Source organism: Vipera berus (assembly GCF_964194415.1).
Source record: "Vipera berus genome assembly, chromosome: 2".
Classification (NCBI taxonomy): domain Eukaryota; kingdom Metazoa; phylum Chordata; class Lepidosauria; order Squamata; family Viperidae; genus Vipera; species Vipera berus.
In genome coordinates, this window is record NC_138203.1 from 161,940,311 (window position 1) to 161,962,133 (window position 21,823).

At 36.3% G+C, this 21,823-nt stretch overlaps 1 protein-coding gene across 5 annotated transcripts in view; it reads left to right on the top strand.

Annotated features, from left to right (window-relative positions):
• SLC38A10 (solute carrier family 38 member 10) overlaps window positions 1–21,823 on the top strand; it is a 97,082-nt gene that overhangs the window by 52,868 nt on the left and 22,391 nt on the right. For all 5 annotated transcript variants that reach the window (XM_081317288.1, XM_081317287.1, XM_081317289.1 and 2 more), the window contains one exon: window positions 19,372–19,522. In XM_081317288.1, the coding sequence (XP_081173414.1) occupies window positions 19,372–19,522 (151 nt within the window). The remainder of the gene's footprint in view (window positions 1–19,371; window positions 19,523–21,823) is intronic.

Sequence of the window (21,823 nt, forward strand, 5' to 3'; positions counted from 1 at the left end):
ATTGCTTCAATATAACTTGTAGAGCAGGGGGGTCTTCAAACGTGGCCCTTTGATGACTTGTGGACTTCAACTCCCAGAATTCCTCAGCTAGTGGGCCTGCCTGAGGAATTCTAGAAGTTGAAGTCCACCAGTCACAAAGGGGCCAAGTCTGAAGACCCCTGTTGTACAGTATGTGTTTCTCCAAGTACTTTTTGCAGTCAGGCACTATTGAGAGGTTGGGTTTTGTTTTTTTTGTTTTTTTTACTATCTTTCGGTTGGTTTCTAATTCCTTAATCTTAAAAGTCTTTTTCTTCCCTTTTCATGCTTTGCACCAATTCAGTCAGCACTGCTGATCTATTCCAAAATTTCTAGGAGACATCTAACCTTCCCCAGCCCAAATGCCCGATAGACAGATAGGCCTCAACTTATGATCACAATTGTGCCCCAAATTTTTATTACTAAAACATTCGGTTGTTAACTGAGCGTTGCCCCCATTTTATGACCTTTCTTGCCCCCGTTGTTAAGTGAATCACTGCAGTGGTTAACTTAGTAACATGGCTGATAAGTGAATCTGGCTTTCCCATTGACTTTGCTTGTCAGAAGGTCCCAAAAGGTGATCACACGACTCCTGGGATGCTGCAGCCGTCATAAATATGAGCCGGTTGCCCAGTATCCGAATTTTGATCATTTGACCATGGGGATGCTGCAATGGTTGTAAATGTGAAAAAAAAAAGTCATAAGTCACTTTTTTCCAGTGTTGCAGCTTTGAATAGTCACCAAATGAATGGTTATAAGTTGAGGAGTGTCTGTACACCTCTTTCTAGAAAAGCATCTGCTGTGGTTCATTATGATTCTGTGACAATTTTCTTCTACAGCGCGTTGGTGACAGAGGCACAGGCAAAGCTACTCTTTTTGCCCCCTAGTTCAGGGGTCGGCAACCTCGGCTCTTTTATGACTCGTGGACTTCAACTCCCAGAATTCCTGAGCCAGCTATGCTGGCTCAGGAATTCTGGGAGTTGAAGTCCACGAGTCATAAAAGAGCCGAGGTTGCCGACCCCTGCCCTAGTTAAATGTTTTTGCTACCCTCTTGTTAATGATTTTGTCAGCATTACGGGAAGCTCAAGAAACATCTTTTTTTTAAAAAAAAACAAAATTCATTGAAATCACTCTCGCTCATTACATACGGATGCCTTGTCATCTCCGTTGTATTTAATGGGGTGTCACTTGTAAATGGAAAAGGAATTTTTTAAAAACACTATACTTTTTTTGTAAAAAAAAATTACTTTGGAGAGGGAGATTATTATATCGTGCTTTTTTCCAAAAGGGGGAAAAAACTCGGCATAGCTTGAAAACAGTTTTAAAACGTCATGGTAGTGATATCCTTTTTCAGATAAATAATATGCTAAGGAGTTTTGTGATGGTAATAATTTCTCTGTGCTGGTTGGTGGAGAGCTGTTTGATTTGTCAGAAGGGCGGCTGATCAGTTAGAAGGCCCTCTGATTATTATTGAATGGACTGTTTCGATCTCAGGATTCTGTTTGCCATTGATTGAACTGCTACCGTATTAAACTGCACAAGGATCGTGGCAGTACAAGGTCCTGAGCAAGACAAAATGCAGAGGAAAATAAGCTATGCAAAGAAGATTGTAATTGATTCAGAAAGTAAATTAAATACTAAGGGAGGGAAAAGAAATTAGAGAAGAGAAACGGAGAGAGAAAATGGCAATTTCGTGGCAAAGTTCAGAAGCATGTGAAGAAGGTTAATATTCCTATCTCAGCCTGAATCTCTTGCTGGAAAGCTATAGTCTTGTTAAATAGACTTAGTTAAATTTCTGACCAAGGCCAAGAAAATAGCAAAGGCATTCTGAAAAGCAAATGGTGGAAATCTTGATCATAGCAAAGATCACTGGATTTCCAGGTTTTAAGTACATTGAAACATAAACATTGGGACTTTATTGATTTGCACGTGCTGGCTTTGCAGTTAATGGGATTGATACATGGAACAAGCCAAATCCAATTAATTTTTCATAGAGGACAACATATATATATATGCATTGAGGGGAATAGCACATGATGCCAGAGTTCTGGGTTTTGTTTTGCTGCAGTTGTTCCCTCTGCCTAAAAAGATGCTTTTCAAACAGAGAAATAACTTTCCTCATTTGTGATGGGGGATGGCAAACACAAAAAATAATAAAGTAAAATTCTAGCTCTTAATATGCAATTCCCTTCTGCATATTCATAATGCCTCTTTAAATGGTTCCTAATAAAGCTTGCATCTTGTAGAGGTGTGCATTTGTTTTTACTTCTTTGTACTTTAGGTAGAAAATGCAATTTAAACTCCAGTCCAAATAGGAAAGCTAATTTTATTTGGCATCTCCAGTGTATCGGTTTTATTAACCAGGAAGCCCACTCTCCCAAAGTATAAAATCCCAAAAGCCTAGCTTTAATTCCTGATATAATTAAAAGCTTAAACTCAACAGTCTAGCATCCTAATTTATTTCAGTTTTTGAAATTTCTTTTAAAATAAGGAAGTATGATCACTTTGCGATAGTGCACATGGTTTGCATAATTGGAGAACTCTCAGGGTTTATGTGTAGCACGCAGGTTAAAAGCTTTAACGAGTGCTTAATGGAAAAGTCCTCTGACTTGAGACCTTTCCAGATCCCCTGCCAGTACAAAAATGATTCTAGATCCATTAGAGCAAGATTCTGATTCCTGTGTTTTAAAAGTGCGTAGCCTAATTAATCCATAATAGCGATCTGGACAGATCTGTAACTCCTAGTGTCCCATATTATATTCTTTTGTCTTATTTTATTTTTATAATTCTCATCTTTCCAAAGGAACCAGAATAGTATACTGTACAAGCAACAAAAACAATCTTTAATTTAAAAAGGTTAGATAAAACGGTATCTAATAAAGCCCTTAATCATAAAGCAAAACGATCAGAATGCAGCAATTAAAAACAAAATTAATTTTAAAAAGCAGTATGCTCTTGGAGCTGTTCTTACTTGCAAATGCATGTATGAACAAGCAATTACAACGATATTTTAAATTTGCTTTGGATTAAACCTATACTTTGCTTTCCCTTGAAGGAGCACTGGAATATGTAGATTTAAGTTAACCTTGGGAAGTAGAGTTAGTTGTAGTGATTAATATAAAGCCGGTCACAATAGAATTTATAATAGATCTACTAATCTAAGAACATATCTGCTCCTATCCTGTGCTGATGCTGTTTTACTCTAAGATAGCATAAAGAAATTCTTTTCCGAACTGGGATGCTTTGGCAGCCTTATAAAAAAAAATAAAAATCAGTCCAGACTACAGGCTGCTATGGCCATTAGACAATTCCCCTGCTGTTCTATGCCCTCTTTCCATTCCAGGAAAAACAATTCTCAAGACTTCTTTTCTTTTTTTTTCTTTTCCTTTGGCGTGCACACGCACACATATGTGTGTTTGTAATATGTATACGAACTTGAATTTATATATACAGTTAAAGCATCAAAGCACACGTATCAGGAAGCATGCAACCAAGTTTAAAGTAAAAAATTCCTTTCTTGTATTTTTCCAGCTTTTCCTCAAGGGAGCTGCGGATGAAATGTTTCTACTTCAAGTAACTAGAGAATTAATAAAATAGTGCCCAACTGTATTTACTAAAATAATAATAAAATAAAGGCCCAGAGGAAAAGTAAGTAACTCAAGGAAAGAAAAATGATATTTTTAAAAGTTTTGCTGGGTTTTGAATTGACGACATGTTGCCCGTGAAGCCCAGCATTATAGGGGTACTGCTCAGCTAATCACAGTAATTGGTACCAGAACTTCCATCACTAAGCAACACAGTGTAAATTGTGATATCATATGATCATGCTACTTTAGGGTTAGAAATTTTGGCACTTTTATATATAGTGTGTATGTGTGTATGTGTGTATGTATGTATGTATGTATGTATGTATGTATGTGTGTATATATATATATATATATATATATATATATATATATATATATATATATATCTGTGTGTGTGTGTGTGTTTTCTGAGGTTTTCGCGGGTGTTTGTATGTGGATCTTTGGTTATTCGGGTTTTTCCCCGCGTAGAACTAAAGGTGTAGGCGCAACGTTTCGACGGAATCCCATCCGTCATCATCAGGCTGGTGGCTTTAGCTTCCTTCTTCTGGGAGAAGCATGTGGCTGTTTGTTCCTCTTTTTTAAACTGCCAGAGGGGGTGTGTTCTGTGGGTGGAGGTGTGCTCTGATTGGGTGGGGGACCAAGTGTGTTCTGATTGGGTGGGAGTGTGTTTTGAATGGTGGGTGTGTTCTGATTGGGTGGGGGTGTGTTCTGAGTGGATGGGCTGGTCTCAGCTGCCAGCCCCAGACCTGAGCTGGTGAGTTGTGCTGCTTTTGTTCGGCTTCGTGTTTGTGGAGGTGCCATGTTTTTATAGTGGGTGTCAGTTTGCTTATTGTGTGGTTTGGAGGGGTTTAAAGTGGCTGATGTTGCAGCTGTAGTTAGGTTTCTGTTTTGTGGTTGTGCCTCATTATCATTGTGGGTTTGGATTTGCTTTTTGAATGGTTGTGTGGTGGTGATGTCATGTGATGTTATCATGAGTTTGGGTCTGGTATCATTCTTGGTGGTTGGGCCTCGTCTTTCAATCAAGGCAGGTTTCCAAATGGCTGGTAGGCGAGAGGTATCATCTCGAGATATATATATATATATAGTGCCTGGTGTACAGCGTGTTGTCTTGATTTATATTTTAAGAAAAAAAGGACAATAATTAATTAATCAATAATAGATTTGATAATTCCATAATTAATATATTAATTATTGATGCATTTCTTTGATCTTCCTTTCTCCCTTTTGTATTCTCCTTCAACATTAGCCAAAATATAATTCTTAATATTTTCAATAATAAATGATTAGATATAGGCATTTTTTATATTTATACAAATAATAATAATCTCTCTATATAACATTTTTTCAGCTTATATTATTCTCATAACCATCATCTCATTAGTTCAGCATACATCCTATTTTTATAATTTTTGTTCGCTTAAATTCCCTTATATTCAATCCAGTTCTTATCAGTCATCATTTCTTCATGTTAGTCATCTAACTTTCCAAATTTCCCAATTTAGGTACATCCTCCCAATATTTTATGTCATACATTATATGATATTTTATATCATACATTATACTATGCTTTTTATCTATCTTATAATATGTAGATATGACATCCTTTTCAATCAGTTTATATTTCACTTATATATTAATAAAAGTTACACCAATCTACTATTTTAACATTTCATATATTATAAAACTTACTATATTACTTAAGTCTCTTATTCTTGTTTTAAGGCCCCTTTGTGTTCAAAATTTTCAGTTCTTGTAGCCATGTTCAAACAAATGTTTATTCACATAATAGTCCATCTGGTAGGACAAGTCAAACCTCTTGTATCTGTCTCTGGTCTTCTTCTTTTGCCGAGTAATTTTCCAAGTTGATGTAATCCAGTTACCCAGCAGTTCCTGTATTTTTACAAATGTGGTTGGGAATACAAAAGATGAAGTAACATAAATATTTTCTGTCTCCCAAATTTTTCTTCTTGTATTAGGACCTTGAAGATTTTTTCCTGTTTGTGTCAAATTGTAGTTCTTTTCCTTTGTTGTTTCATCAATTTGATCATACTCTTCTAATTTGTAGTCTGCTGCCTGATTTATTTGTGCCTTTGTTGTTATTTCCTGGGTGTTTTTTAATTGTAAATTTAGATTGGAAATATCCTTATTTAAATCATCAAAGTTGTTTCAGGTTTCCTCGTGGTTTGAGTCTGTTGTCATTTGTATTTGTCCTAACATTACATATATTTCCTCTTGGAAAGTATTTAAATCTAATAAAGGTATATAAATCTAAATAAATAAATAAATAAATAAATAAATTTATCTTGCCTCGAAGTATTGCTTCTGGAGGCCCTTGATTTTCCAGGCTACGTCCTTCAGGAGAAAATATTGAACATGGCAACCTGTCATTTTTTAATACGTATATGATATCCATGTGGTCTCCCCCCCTTCAAATAATCTTTCATCAATGTTTTAATTCAAAAGTCAATTTATCAGTCAAAATTACAGTTCAGTATGTTAAGCTGCTTTAAATCCTTCCTACAGATTCTCCTCTAAAAGATTAGCCAAAAAGCCAAGGTTTTTCTTTTCCATAAACAGTTCTTAAATTTAAGCAACAGGCCAGGTGGGTTTTTTTTCTTTCCAAGCACTTTTTAATCTTATAACTGGCTCTTCCTTTGTTCCCAACTGTCTTCAAGGTTATTTGCAATTCAAAGGAACAACTTTTTCTTTGTTTTTAGGCACTCTGTCAGTTTCTGAGTCCTTATTGTTAGTGTTCTATTCTCTGAGTCTCCACTAGATGTCAGCAGTTATTTCTTTTTTCAGTTTTTCTTTCAATCAAAAAGTTATTTTTGTTATATATTTTTATAATTCCATCAAAAAAAAATAGGGTATAATCTTGACAGTTTTTTAGTTCCTAAATTTGTCCAGACTGAAATATTTTAAATCAAATTTTAATACATTTCTTCCCTCCTTTAATATTAATTTGCCGCTTCCATCTCTAAGGGAATGGGGATATAGTCCCCTCCCTTCACTTCTGGATATTTTCTTGTTTTGGGGATCTTTTCAAGGATTTAGATAGTAGATAGAAGAAAGAAGGTCAGTACTGTCACCAATTCCAAGCACACTGTTTGCCGATGTTTAGGTTCATGCTCTGGGACTTCGGCTGTAAGCAGCTTGGGCTAGACGCTGATCTCATGTTAGCCTTTCTCCTGTCGGGTTCGGAGGGTTTTCCCCAGATCAAGCGAAGCGATTGCCGTCGCTTCATGATCAACATGGCGCCCCTCCTTTACGTTCACCTCTCCAGGGAAACTTTGGACCCATCTAGGGTCCCCCAAGCAGGAAGAAACTAGTGGTGGGGAGCGAAGGTCCGCTCTCATGCGGCCATGTGCTGCAGGCGCAAAACCAGAAGCTTCTAAATTTCGGCACTTCTGTTTGTGTTGTGGAAGCGAAATAAATACATTTAGAATACTGGTTTGAAACTAGGCAAGGTGGTAGAGAAAAATCTGAAAACAGAAGACTAAAACAAATTCAGTGCGGATGGTGTTGCTGCTGATCCTTAAGGCACAAGTGTTGAGAAAATAAGCTTAAGCACAAGAAATGGAAATATAAACAAATCTTTGACCTCCGGGGAAGAAATAATGAAGACAGTGAAGCCAATGACTGCAGCAAAATGAAACAAGCCAGCAAGTAGACCAACTGTTTATAATTACCCTCTGAACAAGCAGGCAGCTTTAGATTGCCCACAGGTGCTACAGACAGCTGCTCCTTAGGAGGAGACAGCAAGACAGTGGTTTTCGATGGGCTTAGAGTTCTGAAGATCTTGCTCAAAACATGGTTGTGCCTTCAAAAGGATACCAAATTTGCATACTTTCTAATCATCTTCAGAAATTGCTTGTTAATTGTCTTTCAGCTATTAGGAATCTTAGGAGCCTAATACAGTATTAGGAACAACATGTTTTACAATACTGGGTGAGTTTCCTTCAATCCTTAGTGAAAGAAATCTTAATTATAATTTTAAGTAATTTTTTTGTTTCAAAGGTTTTTTTTAACCAAAAAGATCCTTAGAAGTTTGGTTTTAAAAAGTTAAAATGGAGAACAGATCCAGATAAATTTGAAGTGAAAATTTGGAATTATCTATAAAGACTCCTTCCCATGGGAAAATGCACTTGTTTTGAACGTTTTTTAAAAGAAATTATAAGGTAAAATTTTAAGACTTGGATACTTGAGGAAATTAGAAGGAACTATAAGGATTATAATTAAAAGAGAACAATAAACACATCTGAATTGAATGAAGCAAAATCTTTTATCATTAGACATATTGAAGGATATTATTGAACCATGTACCCAGAAATTAATTTTATTTGTGTCTGTCTCTATGAATAGACTGTGTTTAAAAGATGTTATGGAACAAATTCTATCTGACAAGATAAAGACTGATTTGAAAGTGGATTTTTAAATGACAGGCTAAAAGAATGACATGGAGAAAGGTACATGATATGCAAATAATATGCAAAAGAAACCAGTTGATAACTTAATAATTAAAAAGAATGTATAAATAAACTGTACAAATAAACTAAAAAAGTGACCTGGATAATTTTCCTATTTGGATTTACAAAAGAGACTTGTTAAAAGGTTTTAAGAATTTTGTGAAAAGAGACAAAAAAATAATAAATGGAAAAAAAAACAAGTTCCAGGATCTTATTTGCAGGGACTAGAGTCAGGTGCAGGGAGTCCTTGATTTACAACCACAACTGAGCCCAAAATTTCTGTTGCTAAGTGAGAAAGTTGTTACGTGAATTTTGCCCAATTTTACGATCTTCTTGCCACAGTTGTAAAGCGAATCACTGCAGTTGTTAAGTTGGTAACACCATTGTTAATTGAGTCTGTCTTCCCCATTGATTTTGCTTGTCAGAAGGTTACAAAAGGAGATCATATGAGCCCGGGATACTGTAACTGTCATAAATATGAGTCAGTTGCCATGGGGATGCTGCAATAGTCATAAGTGTGAAAAATGGTCATAAGTCACTTTTTTCAGTGCCATTGTAACTTTGAACAATCACTAAATGAACTGTTGTAAATCAAAGACTACCTGTACTCAGAAGAAAAGAAAGGAAGATAAAGTTGGTTTAATTGATCACGGTTTATATATATATATATATATATATATATATATATATATATATATATATATATATATATATATATATATATATATATATATTAACTTCATTGATTTATTTAGGCTTCATTTAGAGAGATGGGATATGAGAAAAAGAGATAATTTATTGTATTTTAAGAAAAGATGATAAGATACTAAAATTTCTTATATTTTGACGAAAAGGAAAGTCACTCTCTATATAGTATTACTTTACTGTATTTTTATCTTTTTTTCTATTTCTCATTCTATTTTTTTTCTGCACCTTACATTGTTTCTTTTTATTCTTTTATATTTTAGTCTGTATTAGTTTTTACTAATTGTAAAATTGTACACTTTAATAAAATTACTATTTCTAAAAAAAGATGTTCATTTAGAAAGCCTCTTGACACCCCTGATTTGGCTTCAGTTATTGAAGGTGCTGTTAAAATCCATGGAATTAATCCAAAAATAGTCCAATTTGACTGAAATCCATGTATTTGTAGTTCTTATTCTATTATCCTAATTTGACACATGATAGTGATTTTGCAAATGGAATTACTGTACTGTGCCTCCTTGAAAAGTTTCCCTTACTCACCAAGCATAAAGAATTCCAGGTCTCTGGCAGATATTATTTAAAATATTGTAAACTATCTAGCTCATCCTAGTTTACAATTTGCATAAAGAACTACAAACTTTTTATTTCCTAAGGGGGGGAAAATAGTTTAGTATTGCTTTTCCTTAAAGCATTTTGGTGTCTAGGGAGCCAAATGCAAATATTCTCTTTTGTATTGTTTGTTGCTAAACAGTTAGACATTCAAAAACTCAAGAAAGTTTGATTTTTTTAAAAAAAATAACCGCATAATAAGAAACATTTCTCTGCCACCACCACCCAAAACCCACAGAAATTACACAGAAGCAGGGCTTTTTTTCTCATAGAACGCTCAGAACGGAGTTCCGGCACCTTTTTTGGATGGAACCTTGTAGGGTAGGCAAGGCGGGTTGTATGACATGTGTGAGTTCCGGCACCTTTTTCTTTTACAAAAAAAGCACTGCACAGAACCAATTTTTTTTTGTTAGCAGGTGGCTTGGATTCTGTTTTCATTTATACCCCATTTAGAGGCCTCAGAATTTGGGACCAGCATGAAATAATGTAGGTGAAGGCTGAGGACACACATTGCAGATATAGGGAATCTGTGAAAATATTGGTGGTTCTTACACATCTCACTTATGGTGAGATTGTTTGGCTTTTGCACATATCAATCATGCTTTAAAAATGGCCAAATTATGTGTTCACACATTCAATTCAATTTGCCGTTCCCTCTCTTCTTCACTTTCAGTCATGCATGATAGTCCAAACATTTATTTGATCTTTTCATTCTGTATGTTTAGGTCTGAGGATGGTTTTTCATAAGCAAATGTTGCTAATTCCTATCTTGGAGTGGCTTTCACTTAACCCTTGGATATGGACCAGCTAATTTTAAATTTCAGAATATTCAGTGTCATGCCTTCCAGATCATTTTTCGAATAAAATCTGTGAGAAACTGCTTGTTGAAAAAAATTCTGTGACATGTCTAGAAGTGATTGCCAGCTAGTTTTGTCCTGGGTTAGCCTCTGTAACACTTTTTGTGATTTCATGCTGTTCTTTCCTAGATTATTTATTTTATTTATTTATTTATTTATTTATTTATTTATTTATTTATTTATTTATTTATTTATTATTGGGACTTATATGCCACCCTATCTCCCGAAGGACTCAGGGCGGCTAACAACAATAACATACAATAAATACAGAAGTTAAGATAAAATTAAAATTAAAGGCCTCTGTACAATAAATTAAAATTAAAATTAAAATAAATTAAAAATTAGAGTTAAAAAAATTAAAAACATAATACTGATTATGCAGTTTCTTATAAGTCTAGCAATGTTTTCTTTGTTCCAGTTGCTTGTAATACTATAAATTGACAATGTTTTCCTCTTTAGAAAGCAGCACAAAAACACTTGATTGTGAATACTAGACAGTGTGTGGGTTTAGTTTGTAATGAGAATCCATGAGTGGAATAGAGAACATAAAGTATTGTTGTCTGCAAGCTGTACCTTAGGTAAGATTGGGTGGTAGTTAAGGTGTTGGTCTAGGATTGTGGAAATATAGTTTATGTGCACACTGAATCATAGAAGTAAGTTTTGAGCCTGTCCTTCAACCAAGCTACTTCCCAAAATTACTGTTGTCGGTATAAAATTGGAGGCAGAAGGAGAACACTGCCTTGAGTCTCTAGAGAAAAAAACAGATACAAATCTAAAAAAATAGATAATAGTAAGTAATTAGTGATATCTGAATTCTTTACAAAACCAGACAGTTGCTACACAAATGTTAAAAAAATACAAACTGACTGTTATATGACCCTAACTGGTATATGACCCACACAATGAATCTGAAGTAGTGGAGGCAGCCATAAAGAAGTAGATTCTCCTGTGAAGATTCTATTGGATCCATGAAGGAAATTTCTAAGGGGAACAAATTTTTGTGAGCTACTTTTCATGAGTAAGTGAAAAAGATGATTGTTCAGTATACAAGGACCTTGACTACTGTCGTTACGGTGATGATCAATTCTGCTTCTTAGCACCTCTTGCAAATAGGATTTTCCCCAAATCCCTAATGGACTACCATTACCCTGCTTGATCTAATAACTCTTTGAAGACGGAGAGGATAAATACAGAAAATTTGTTATGCCTTAATTGACCCCTCTTTCTCCATCCCCTTTGCCTATTTTGTTACCTTCTGGCTAGCATTATTGGCAACTTTTTTTAAAAAAAAAGCATGCTTTCTCGGTTTTCCTTGCACTTGTAATAGTGGCATAGTTGACACGCAGACCAGGTTCCACATCAAACCCTTGCAGTGACAATTACAGTGATTAACTAGGTAAAAAATAATGCATCAGAGTTTAATTAAATCTCCTTCACTGTCAGCCAACAATCCATCCACTTGTCTCTCTCTCTCTCTCTCTCTCTCTCTCTCTCTCTCTCTCTCTCTCTCTCTCTCTCTCTCTCTCTCTCTCTGTCCTTTTTTTTATTTGGAGCTTGGTAGCTTGGCTAAAATTCTTGATGCCAATATTGTTTATCAGTTATTATTGTGTATCTGCTTAGTTGATCAACCCACAAATCATAAATTACGGAAACTTCAAGGGATAGCTTAAATCAAAGTGTTCTCTCTCTGTATGTGGGTTCACTGCAAGCAGGTAAAGCTGTGTAATAATAACCAGGATGTCTGGATTTTACATCTAAGAAACATCAAACCATTCCATTTCTGTCACTTAATTTTGTAATCTGTTTTGCAAATATTGTTCCCTTGTTTTCAAGCCCTTGGTAAACATGAGAACTGAAAACTTCTTGTTTGTTTGATGATGCGTTTAGAGTTTTTCAGGCCTTTTATAAGCCACATGAGAATGTTGTGCAAATTGGCTAGTTGGGATGGAGTCCCAAGTGGACTGCACTGTCTTCCTTCCTCTCCTTTGCCTTTCCTTCTCTGAAATTAAAAAAGGCAACTTGACGCTTCCTCTTAATTGAAATAGGAGCTACAGTAAATTAATTTAAATTAAATCGTGGCTGTAAGTTTGGCCACCTGTATTTTGGACTCATGCCCCTCCTGGTTGAGTAAGGCCTGCCAGGGTGTGGCTTCTGACTGGGTTCAAGTGGGGATTAATGTCTGTTTATGGGGATGGGGTGGTACTGCCTGCCTTGAAATAGGTGGTCGTGCCCCCCCCCTTTCTCAAGAGGCCTTTCTTGGACCCAACTGCATTAGATAATTTTTGTCAAGTTTCCAATCTTCTGTTTTGGGGGAAGGTTATTAAGAGGGTGGTTGTTATGCAACCCTAACCGTGGATGAAATGGATTATCTGGACCCTTTCCCAGTGTGGGTTCAGACCAGAGTGTAGCACTGAGTCACTTGCTGATGAATTTTGGAGGGCTAGAATGGGGGTGATGCAACTGTCCTGGCTCCCCTGAATCTCTCAGTGGCTTTTGATACCATCAAATCCTTCTGAACCAGCTCCAGAGGTTGGGAGGGGGAGGTACTGTTTTGCAGTCATTATCCTCCTTTCTCCATGGCTGGGTTCAGTTGGTGTTGGGATAGGAGGAAGTGTCAGTTCCTGCAGTGTGGGATGCCTTGGGACTTCAGTCTGTCGCTTCTCCTGTTTAACATTTACATGAAACTGCTGAATTCATCTGATAGGACAGAATGTGGTATCATCAGTACGCAGATGATACCCAGTTATGCATCTGCGGGGTCGATGGTGCACTCTGAGCTTGCCTGTTTCCTGGCAGACGTTTCATTATCCCAATTAAGTAACATCAGCAGTGCTAGTAAGGAGTGCTGTTTGCTGTCAGTTTATATTCTGGTGGCTTCCCTTGTCAGGGTTGGTGGAAGTGGTCTTAGAGATTCTTTGGTTGGACTGTTGGCTTTTGGTAGTTTCTTAATTGGGGTATTGTTTACTTGATTGTTTGTCTGATGTTAACTTTGGAGTTAATCTATGCGGATCTGGGTGCTGATTGCTGGTGGAGAGGTGCTTGGGTCTTTTTGTTCCCTTTTGGGCTGATTGACTGTCTCTTTTGCATAGTCTATAGAGGTTGTTAACATCTATGTGTCTGTTGATCGCTAATTTGTCAGAGTGCCAGGCTTCCAGAAATTTCCTGGCGTTTTTGGGCTTGGCCTGGTCTAGGATGGTCACATTTTCCCAATTGAAACTATCTTTAAATCTGTCTATAAGTTGTGAAATTAAAGAATTTTCATCATTTCTTCTGACAGCTAGTTGGTGTTCATGGATGCATTCTGCCAGTCTTCTGCCTGTTTGTCTTACATAGTGGTTGTTGCAGTTCTTACATTGTATCTTGTAGATCGGGGGTCCCCAACCTATGGGCTATGGCCCAATACCGGTCCATAGCCTGTCGGCCACCAGGCTGCAGCAATGGCTGGCGAGTGCGTGCATTCACCCCCCTTGTGCTTTCACTGCTGCGAGGCGCTATCTGCAACGTGGACTTTAGCAGCCCCGTTTGCCCATGCATGTGGGCACTAGCACTGCCACTAGCACTGCCGCAGGTGTGCATGGCTCCATTTGTGCATCCGTGTGGACGCTAACACCACTGCAAGTGCATGCAGCCCATTTGCGCATGCGCAGGTGTAAATTTGCCTGCTCCTCCCTTTCCCTCCGGGCCACCAAACTGCAAAGTTTGGGGACCTCTGTTATATGCGCAAATGGAGCTGTGCATACCTGCGGCGGCACTGGCTTCTATAATGTAAACCATATTTGCTGTTTGCAAACCTGTTTCTCCAACTTGGAGGTATCTTTTGAGAGGCTCTTCACTAGCCCTTGTTTTAAAGTATCCCAAATAATTTACAAAAATAGATACCTGATTCCTCATCCTTAATTCCAGATCATTTAAAAAGGTTTGGTCTTGATAAGATCTTCAGGATACCTTAATTTTTTTTCTCCTAACTCCATTGTTAGGACTTTTGTCCTACTTAGTTTTATGTTAACTAATTAGTTATGAACCACAAGAAAACATATCAAATAACTATTATTTTTTTCAAGAAGTCTAATTCTTCAGGATCAAGTAAACAATATCTGCTAAAACTCTCCTCTTGGTTTCATATTTGCTGATGCTCTCAAAGAATTCTAAGTGATTCAAATTAAACCTTAACTTCACCGAAGCTGTGCTGCTGTTTGTCTGCCAAGACTTGTCTTTCTGTATATTTGTTGATACAGTATTTGACAATATTTTCCATCAATTTAGTTGGAACAGATTTCAAACTGTAATTTATTGGATTTCCCTGAACCCTAATTTTAAAAATCTTATATTGGTCCCCTTTTTAATCTGCAGGATTATATGAACATGTGTACATGTTTAGAGTGTCAGGTTAGTCACTGCACATTTGAATGTTAAAAGTTCTCTTTGATGAATGTTGTCTGGACCCGAAAAGCTTATTTATTTCCAATTTGTTAATAAGATCTAGAGCTTCATCTCTTTACGTCTGTTAGCCTCTGTTCCTCAGGTTTCCTTGCTAAAAATGCTCATTTATCTATAGACATGTCTTTAATAGTTATATGCATATTTTGTCATCAAATATTTATTTAGTGGTTCCATAAATCTCTTACACATTCTGAATACTTTTTCATTGATTGCTGTGAGCATCCTTACGTTACCTTGGGGCATTGGTCGCGATTGGTGGTAAAAATATGCCAGAACTGATAAATGTTGACTTTAACATTAGCAGAGAATGACTGTAACCTAATTTACGGTTTTCATAAGTGAACTGTGAAAACCTGATATCTGTGGACCTATTTAGTGATGGCCATAGCATATGGAAGATTGCAGTTTGGAATATAAAGAAAAAGAAAGAAGCCAGGAGAAAAGGGCAGGATGTAATAGATCTGAATGAAGTTTGTCTGATCTTGTGTGGGGGGATTGATGAATAAACACAGGGGAGTGAAGGGATGGGTTTCATTATGAATGAAAGGCTGAAATGGGCTGAAAAGCATACTAAAATGTATGACTCAGTGTCGTGTAGGTTATCATAGTTAGGTATGGAAATTGGTGGTGAAAGTTACATGTCACACTTCATTTAACATTGATAATGGAAAGAACAAAAATGTGTTTGGACAAAAATGTGTATTGTTCTGAATGAACTTAATTTGGAGAAAAAAAATAGCTGACATGAATGGATGGGTGGGAACGAGACAAGAGGATACAAAAAAAAAAGTATAGAGCCATTCTGATACCCAAGAATGAAAGAAAATGATAATTGTTTAGTGAGTTCTTGCTTAGAAAAATCTCTCCTTCAATATGTGGTAAGTCTGTTCACAAATACACATGGCAAAAGAATAAATATACATCCAGATTCATTATTGGTTTGTTTAGGAGGAGTGAGAGAATGAAAAAAGTAAAAGAAATAAGAAAGTTAAAATGCTTAGAAAGAAAGTACAAGTCCTGTATGAAAAAGATTACAAAATAAATTAATCTTCAAATATAATTAATGAAAAACAGTGATAAAGACGATGAGTAAGCTGCTTGGAACAGTACGAAAAGAGTCATATTACAAAGTGTGAGAGAATATGTGGTGTTATGCTACTGAAAATTTTAAAAAGATTCTTTGTGGAATGATGAAGTGAAAAAGGCTGTACGCGAGAAAAGAATGCATTAAGAGAGAATGATAAAAAGTAGGTGTAATGTCCACAGAGAGAAAGATAGTTGCAAAGAATCTTGTTGAAGAGAAAGATACAATTAAGGTTAAAAGAAGTGGAGAGAATGCAGAGCAATTTTGATGGAAATTCAAATATTGTCTTAGAAGTAGATGAAAAGGGCCAAACAAGAAGCCTGTAGCAGAGTAAGTGAAATTAAAAATAAAAATGATGACATGATGTGGGATGAAACTGAAGTGAGGGAAAGCTGGAAGGAACATATTAGAAATCTGTACAAATGGTAGCAATATGTCAAAAATGGAATTGAAATCCTATAATTAGGGGCACTTCTAAGACTAAGCAACCAAGACAGTCACCTAGAGCACTAAATTTTAGGAGGTGCCCAAATTGGAAACACTACTGAAATATACAATATGAATATAAAATCTGATAATCTTTCCTCGTCACTTTAGAAATTTTTCTTTCTGTGCTTTTAAAAAACACCCGCAAAGTCGGTTGAGTGATAGTGAATAGCACACTAACCAAGATGTTCAAGTCATGAAAAAGAAATTATTACTGTACAGCTATGCTCCTCAGAAAACTGAAAATGTTACCAAAGCAAAACAACGCCCTAATGGGAAGGTACTGAATGAACAGGTTGCACGACTGTCAACTTATCAAAGTTATATCTGGAGAAGCAGAAATGCCCCCACCCCCCACAGGCGTCCCGTGACCTGAGTGATTTCGAGCTGGTCACGCTCCCCCCTCCGGCCAATGACTTCGCTTGTCAAAAAGTTGCAAAAGGTGATCACATGACCCTGGGACATTGTGACTGTCTTAAGTATGAATCAGTTGCCAAGCATCTGAATGTAAATCACATGACCCTGGGGATGCTGCAACAGTCATAAGTGTGAAAAATGGTCATAAGTCACTTTTTCAATGCTGTTGTAACTTCGAACAGTCACTAAGTGAACTGTTGTAAGTTGAAGACTACCTGTACTTTATCGCTTTTTTCCTTTTTTTTTTGGTTATCAAGTTTTTGACACCTTGCTAGGTGACTGGTGGTACTCGAATATTGCCATATCCTAAAAGGGGTACAATCTGTGAAAAGATTGAAAAGTCCTGATCTAATCAATGTTGAAAGAAGTAACAGGGCTGTGTAATAAGAGTGCTTCTCTTCACTTTTCACATATTCAATAAGTTGAATACGTTTTAAGTAATATAACACAGAGGTCCCCAATCTTTTGGGCACCAGAGACCGGTTCCGTGGAGAGGGGTTTTTCCACACACCAGAGGGTGCGTGGTTTTGTGTGATGCCTGGATCTCGCAGATGGAGCTTTGCTTGTTTGTGCGGACCAGTTGCCAGCATGCCGCACCCTGGTACTGGTCCACGGACCTGGGGTTGGGGACCCCTGATATAACAGATCAGCATCCTCCATTTTGTAACAAGCAGCCTCATTTTTCTTCTTCCATGTCTAGATCAATCTTTAAACTGCCAGAATGAAGCCATCTTCTTCGCTTTGTTGTTGACAAAAAATAAGTCATTATCTGTACATGTTTCTGGTATCATAGTAGCCGATGGGCTGGGCTCTGTGTCTCCATATTCACACAGCGTGTTGTTATCCGCTTAAGAGGCTCCACTTGAGCATAATTGGTTTTACACTTAGGCATTCCAACTCTCAACCTATTCAGAGTCCTCCAAGTAGTATAAGGAAGGTCAGATCCTTCAGCCATATCCTCCTTTAATTTTATTCCTTGCTTGATGGTCTCCTTCTTCTGTCTTTTAATTTGATATTCATTCCTATCTATCTAGCTCCATTCATATCTAAGGGTTGTCTTTATAAACTATGGACTGCCTATGTATGCATGTATTATGTAACATTGACCTTATTATTATACATATGTTTCCTTAAAATATTTGTTTGCATCTCATATTGTTTCTTTGTTGCTAAAGAAGTTTGGATTTCTTTTCAGTCTTCTCTTTGGGTAGAATTTCCATTTTCTCAAAAAACTTAAGTAGATGTTGCTATAACTGTACTCATATATATGAGGCCTGGATAATTACTGAAATGAGAATGACAAAGTTGGTAAAACCTTTGTAGCAGATTAAACGATTTTGCCTAATAAATAACTGACAGCAACAAATAGCAAAAAGACAGAGTTAATTCTGCAAATGTTTCCCCCCCCTACTGACAAATGGACAATACTGGGTTTTAGAATTCCACATGCTTCATATATGATACGGATGTGCTTTGGAATTTGTGTGAGTGTTGTATCTTTCTCTTGCTCATTAAAGCATGTGTGAGCCTGAAAAATGTTCCACTACCAGTTAAAATGACATGTATTAATTGACTTATTCAAGCAGTGGAAGCCTGAAAAAGATGATTATACTTCAATAAATAGTAGATGCTTAGAGTCCAAAGCACGTTTTCATAATTGTTTTACTATCATACAGTATATATTCCTTTCAATGTAGCTCAGTACAATCCAGGACTAGCTTCTTGAGTTCTTTCAGTATCAGTCCAATCTAATTGAGTTTAGACCCTATTTATATTATAGCACTTACCCTATTTAATTTTTACTGGATTATGCAGTTAGTGTGTTGAGCTTAAAGCGTAATTTAATTTTGATGTGACATGTGCTATAATGCGCTAGGTGTTTTTGGCTGGCGCTGATGAATCCTCTGGCTATGATACAATTGACTGGGATGTCTTAAAATCACAAAGATGTTGCAGGACAGAAAAAAATGGTCTCCAGCAGCTACTGGTTGAATTACTTAGGTTATAGTAAATGATAAGGGAAGATAGGAGGAAATTGCTGATAGAAGTAGTAGAATTTTAAGAAATGAAAAGAAGGAAGAAAATAAAAAGCAGAAAGCAAGCCAATTGGGAATAGGAGAAAATAGTTTTGAGGAAAAGAAATGAGGATAAGGAAGGAAGATTAAAGAAAATATAGGTAAGAAGACTGGGAGATAAAAAAAGAACAGTGTGTATTGTCAAGGAGCTGAAATGCTGAAGAAGTCTAAAGATAAGAAAGGTATACAATAGGTGCCAGTTGTTCTCCATGAACAAGCCTCTAATGTGTCTCAAAGCCCCTTTGTTTCCTCTCCCCTCTCCCCTTTATATTTGGCATCAAAGAAGGATAGACTGGGGGCCATGTTTAGTAGGGTAATAATGCAGGATGTTTTGAAGAATAATAACACATAGGTTTTCATACACACACACACACACACACACACACACACACGTTTCTTTAATTTGTACGATTACTTGGAGAAGTTTCTTAACTATATAATATTTACTATTAACAAACTGGAGAATTGTTACCTCTTCAAAACGCTAAAAAAATTATGCTAACACTGTTTGGTAATAGTAGTCAGGGAAGGGTCCTGAGGCCCCCCAAAACAGGTTGGGGAATTTTGTGGGGCCTAGGGGCTAGGAATTGTCCATCTCTGCATTCAAGATTCTGAATTTTTGTTGCACAGATCATACTATGGATTGGTTTGGGAGTATTAATTATCAGCACTTACACAACTTTATCAGCAACTCAAGAGATTCCAACAAAAATGGAAGCCGTGGAACCAGACCATCTGCCTAGAGAAATAAATAAGGAACAGGACTCTGCTAAAATTTCAGGTATGTGACATGTTCTTGGAAAACCATGCTGCAAAATGCTGAATAAATTCCATTAAGTATAGTTGCACTCCAATCGATTCATAGGATCACAGTGTTGAAAAATCATATTTCTAGAAAAGATAATGTAATGACTATAATCTCTTTTGTTTTCCTCACAATTGTTTTTAAAATTAACATATGGGACATTCTTTTTCTTGGGAGGCAGATTTTTAGTAGGGAAGGTAATACATTATATCACCTCCAACCTTTAAATGGTTAAATCCATTTATCCATATAAGTATTGCTTGAGCAGGGTGCGCAGGATTGTCTGGGACACTACACATCTTCTTCACAACCTATTTTCCTTGTTAGCTTCTGGGAGGAAGGGGCTCCGTGGTATCCGAAGCAGAACATACAGATTCAGTCACAGTTTTGTTTCATACAGTATTAACCTTGTGAATTCTCAAGCTTCCTCTTTCTGCTATGTATTCAAGATGGACAGTGATTAATATTTATAGGTGTATATATGTATGGGTGTAGGTATGTACATGTGTTGTATATAGCATGTTTATATGTGTGTTATGTACGTGCACACTTTTGAGAGCAGGCAACAGAATTTCATTTTTAATATGTGCCAGTGTGCCCACAGTAAAAAATGACAATAAAGGTTATCTTACATATCTTATCTAAATATCTGTTGGAATATGGCTCTAATCTTTCTTTTTCTTTTTCTTTTTTTGAAAACCCAAGAGCAAATGTGTAGTCATGGTAACTGAACCTTTATCTTGTTTGCTATATAACAATGCAATATTTTAAAATAAATAAGGTATATAAAAGATGACTTGACACCTTGCCTAGTATTTCAATTTTAAAAAAAATCTTTTTGCGATACTTCATCCCTTATCAATAATCAAATTGTAAAAGCCCACCACTCAGTCCTAATCAGCAAAGTTCTACTAAGAGTTACCAGAAATATTAATATACAGTATTTTAATCTTAATTAAAAATCCATTTGTAATCCAAACTTACCACTTTCTTTAAGAAATAAAGCAAAAGAATTCTTGTCTGGCTTCTACACAGATTCTTAAAACTTTTTCATACAGTTCTGGTCAAAAGGAAATTCTGTTAGTAGTTACCAGAAACCACAACATACATATTTTAACCCCAATAAAATAGATTCATTTCATAGAACACCTGTTTACTTTTTAAAAGCTTTAATCCTGACATGTAATGTCCATAAATTGACTTCTTATCATTTTCTCTTTGTCTCCTTGTGTTTGTGTTTGTGTGTGTGTGGGGGGGTGAGTTGGTTCCTTAGTTTCATATATTCCTTTTGTAAATCCTAGCTAAGAAGACTTTCCAGATCATTCTTTTGATTATTATTTGTATGACCCCTTTAATTTTTAAGAAATCAACTGGTTTCATCTCTAAATCTATTTTGGCATCTTTTTCCACATTATTTTTCTACTCTGACATTTTACAAACTATTTTCAGATCCACAACAATTTTTTCCATATTACTTTTGTAATCCATCATTTTTAAAACTCCAAATCCACATTCAAATCAGTCTGTTTTATGCAAATGAAGTTTGTTGTTTGTCTGTATCCTCTGCAGTATTATAAAAAAAAAGTAAGTAATTTTTGAGTACATTGTTCCCAATCAGCCTTAATTTCCTTTATAGTAAAATAGTATTGCTCCATTGTATCAATAGGTCTCTTCTCCTTTAAATGAAATTGTTTGTTCACTGTGGTTTCCACTAGTCAGCCTTCAAGTCCCCACTTATCATTTATTTATTTTCCAATGAACAAAACTTTCTTACATTGCTTACATATTGATTTCGAAATCTTCATATATTCTTTAATAAAAATGTTAAAAGCCCACATTTCAATACCATCAAGCCCTCTTAGCTTTCCAAAATCCACTTTCTGGTCCCTCCTTTTGCTGTTTTCCAAAAAAAAGCAAAGCTTTTTCTTTTTAATCCATAAACTTACATTGGAGCTTCGTTCATCCAGGATACAAGGAGATTTTCCTCATAATGGTGTAAAGCTAGCCAGGCCTTCGGAAGGTTCTTAACTTGAAAGAAGTTAACGTTAAGCAGCTTCCTAAAGTAGCAAAGAGGAATTAGGCAAACCCCATGTCTTTTTGAAAGGCACAGAACCACACAGCCTAAACAGGATATCCTCCCCCCCTTCCCCCCCCCCCAGCCTCTAGAGTTCTCAAACCTTCTGGAGATTGCAATTTTACAATCTCTTTGCAAGGAGTTTCTGGGTGGAGGAAATGTATGGGTCATCCTTGTCCTCAATCCGAAGAGGAATTCCAAGG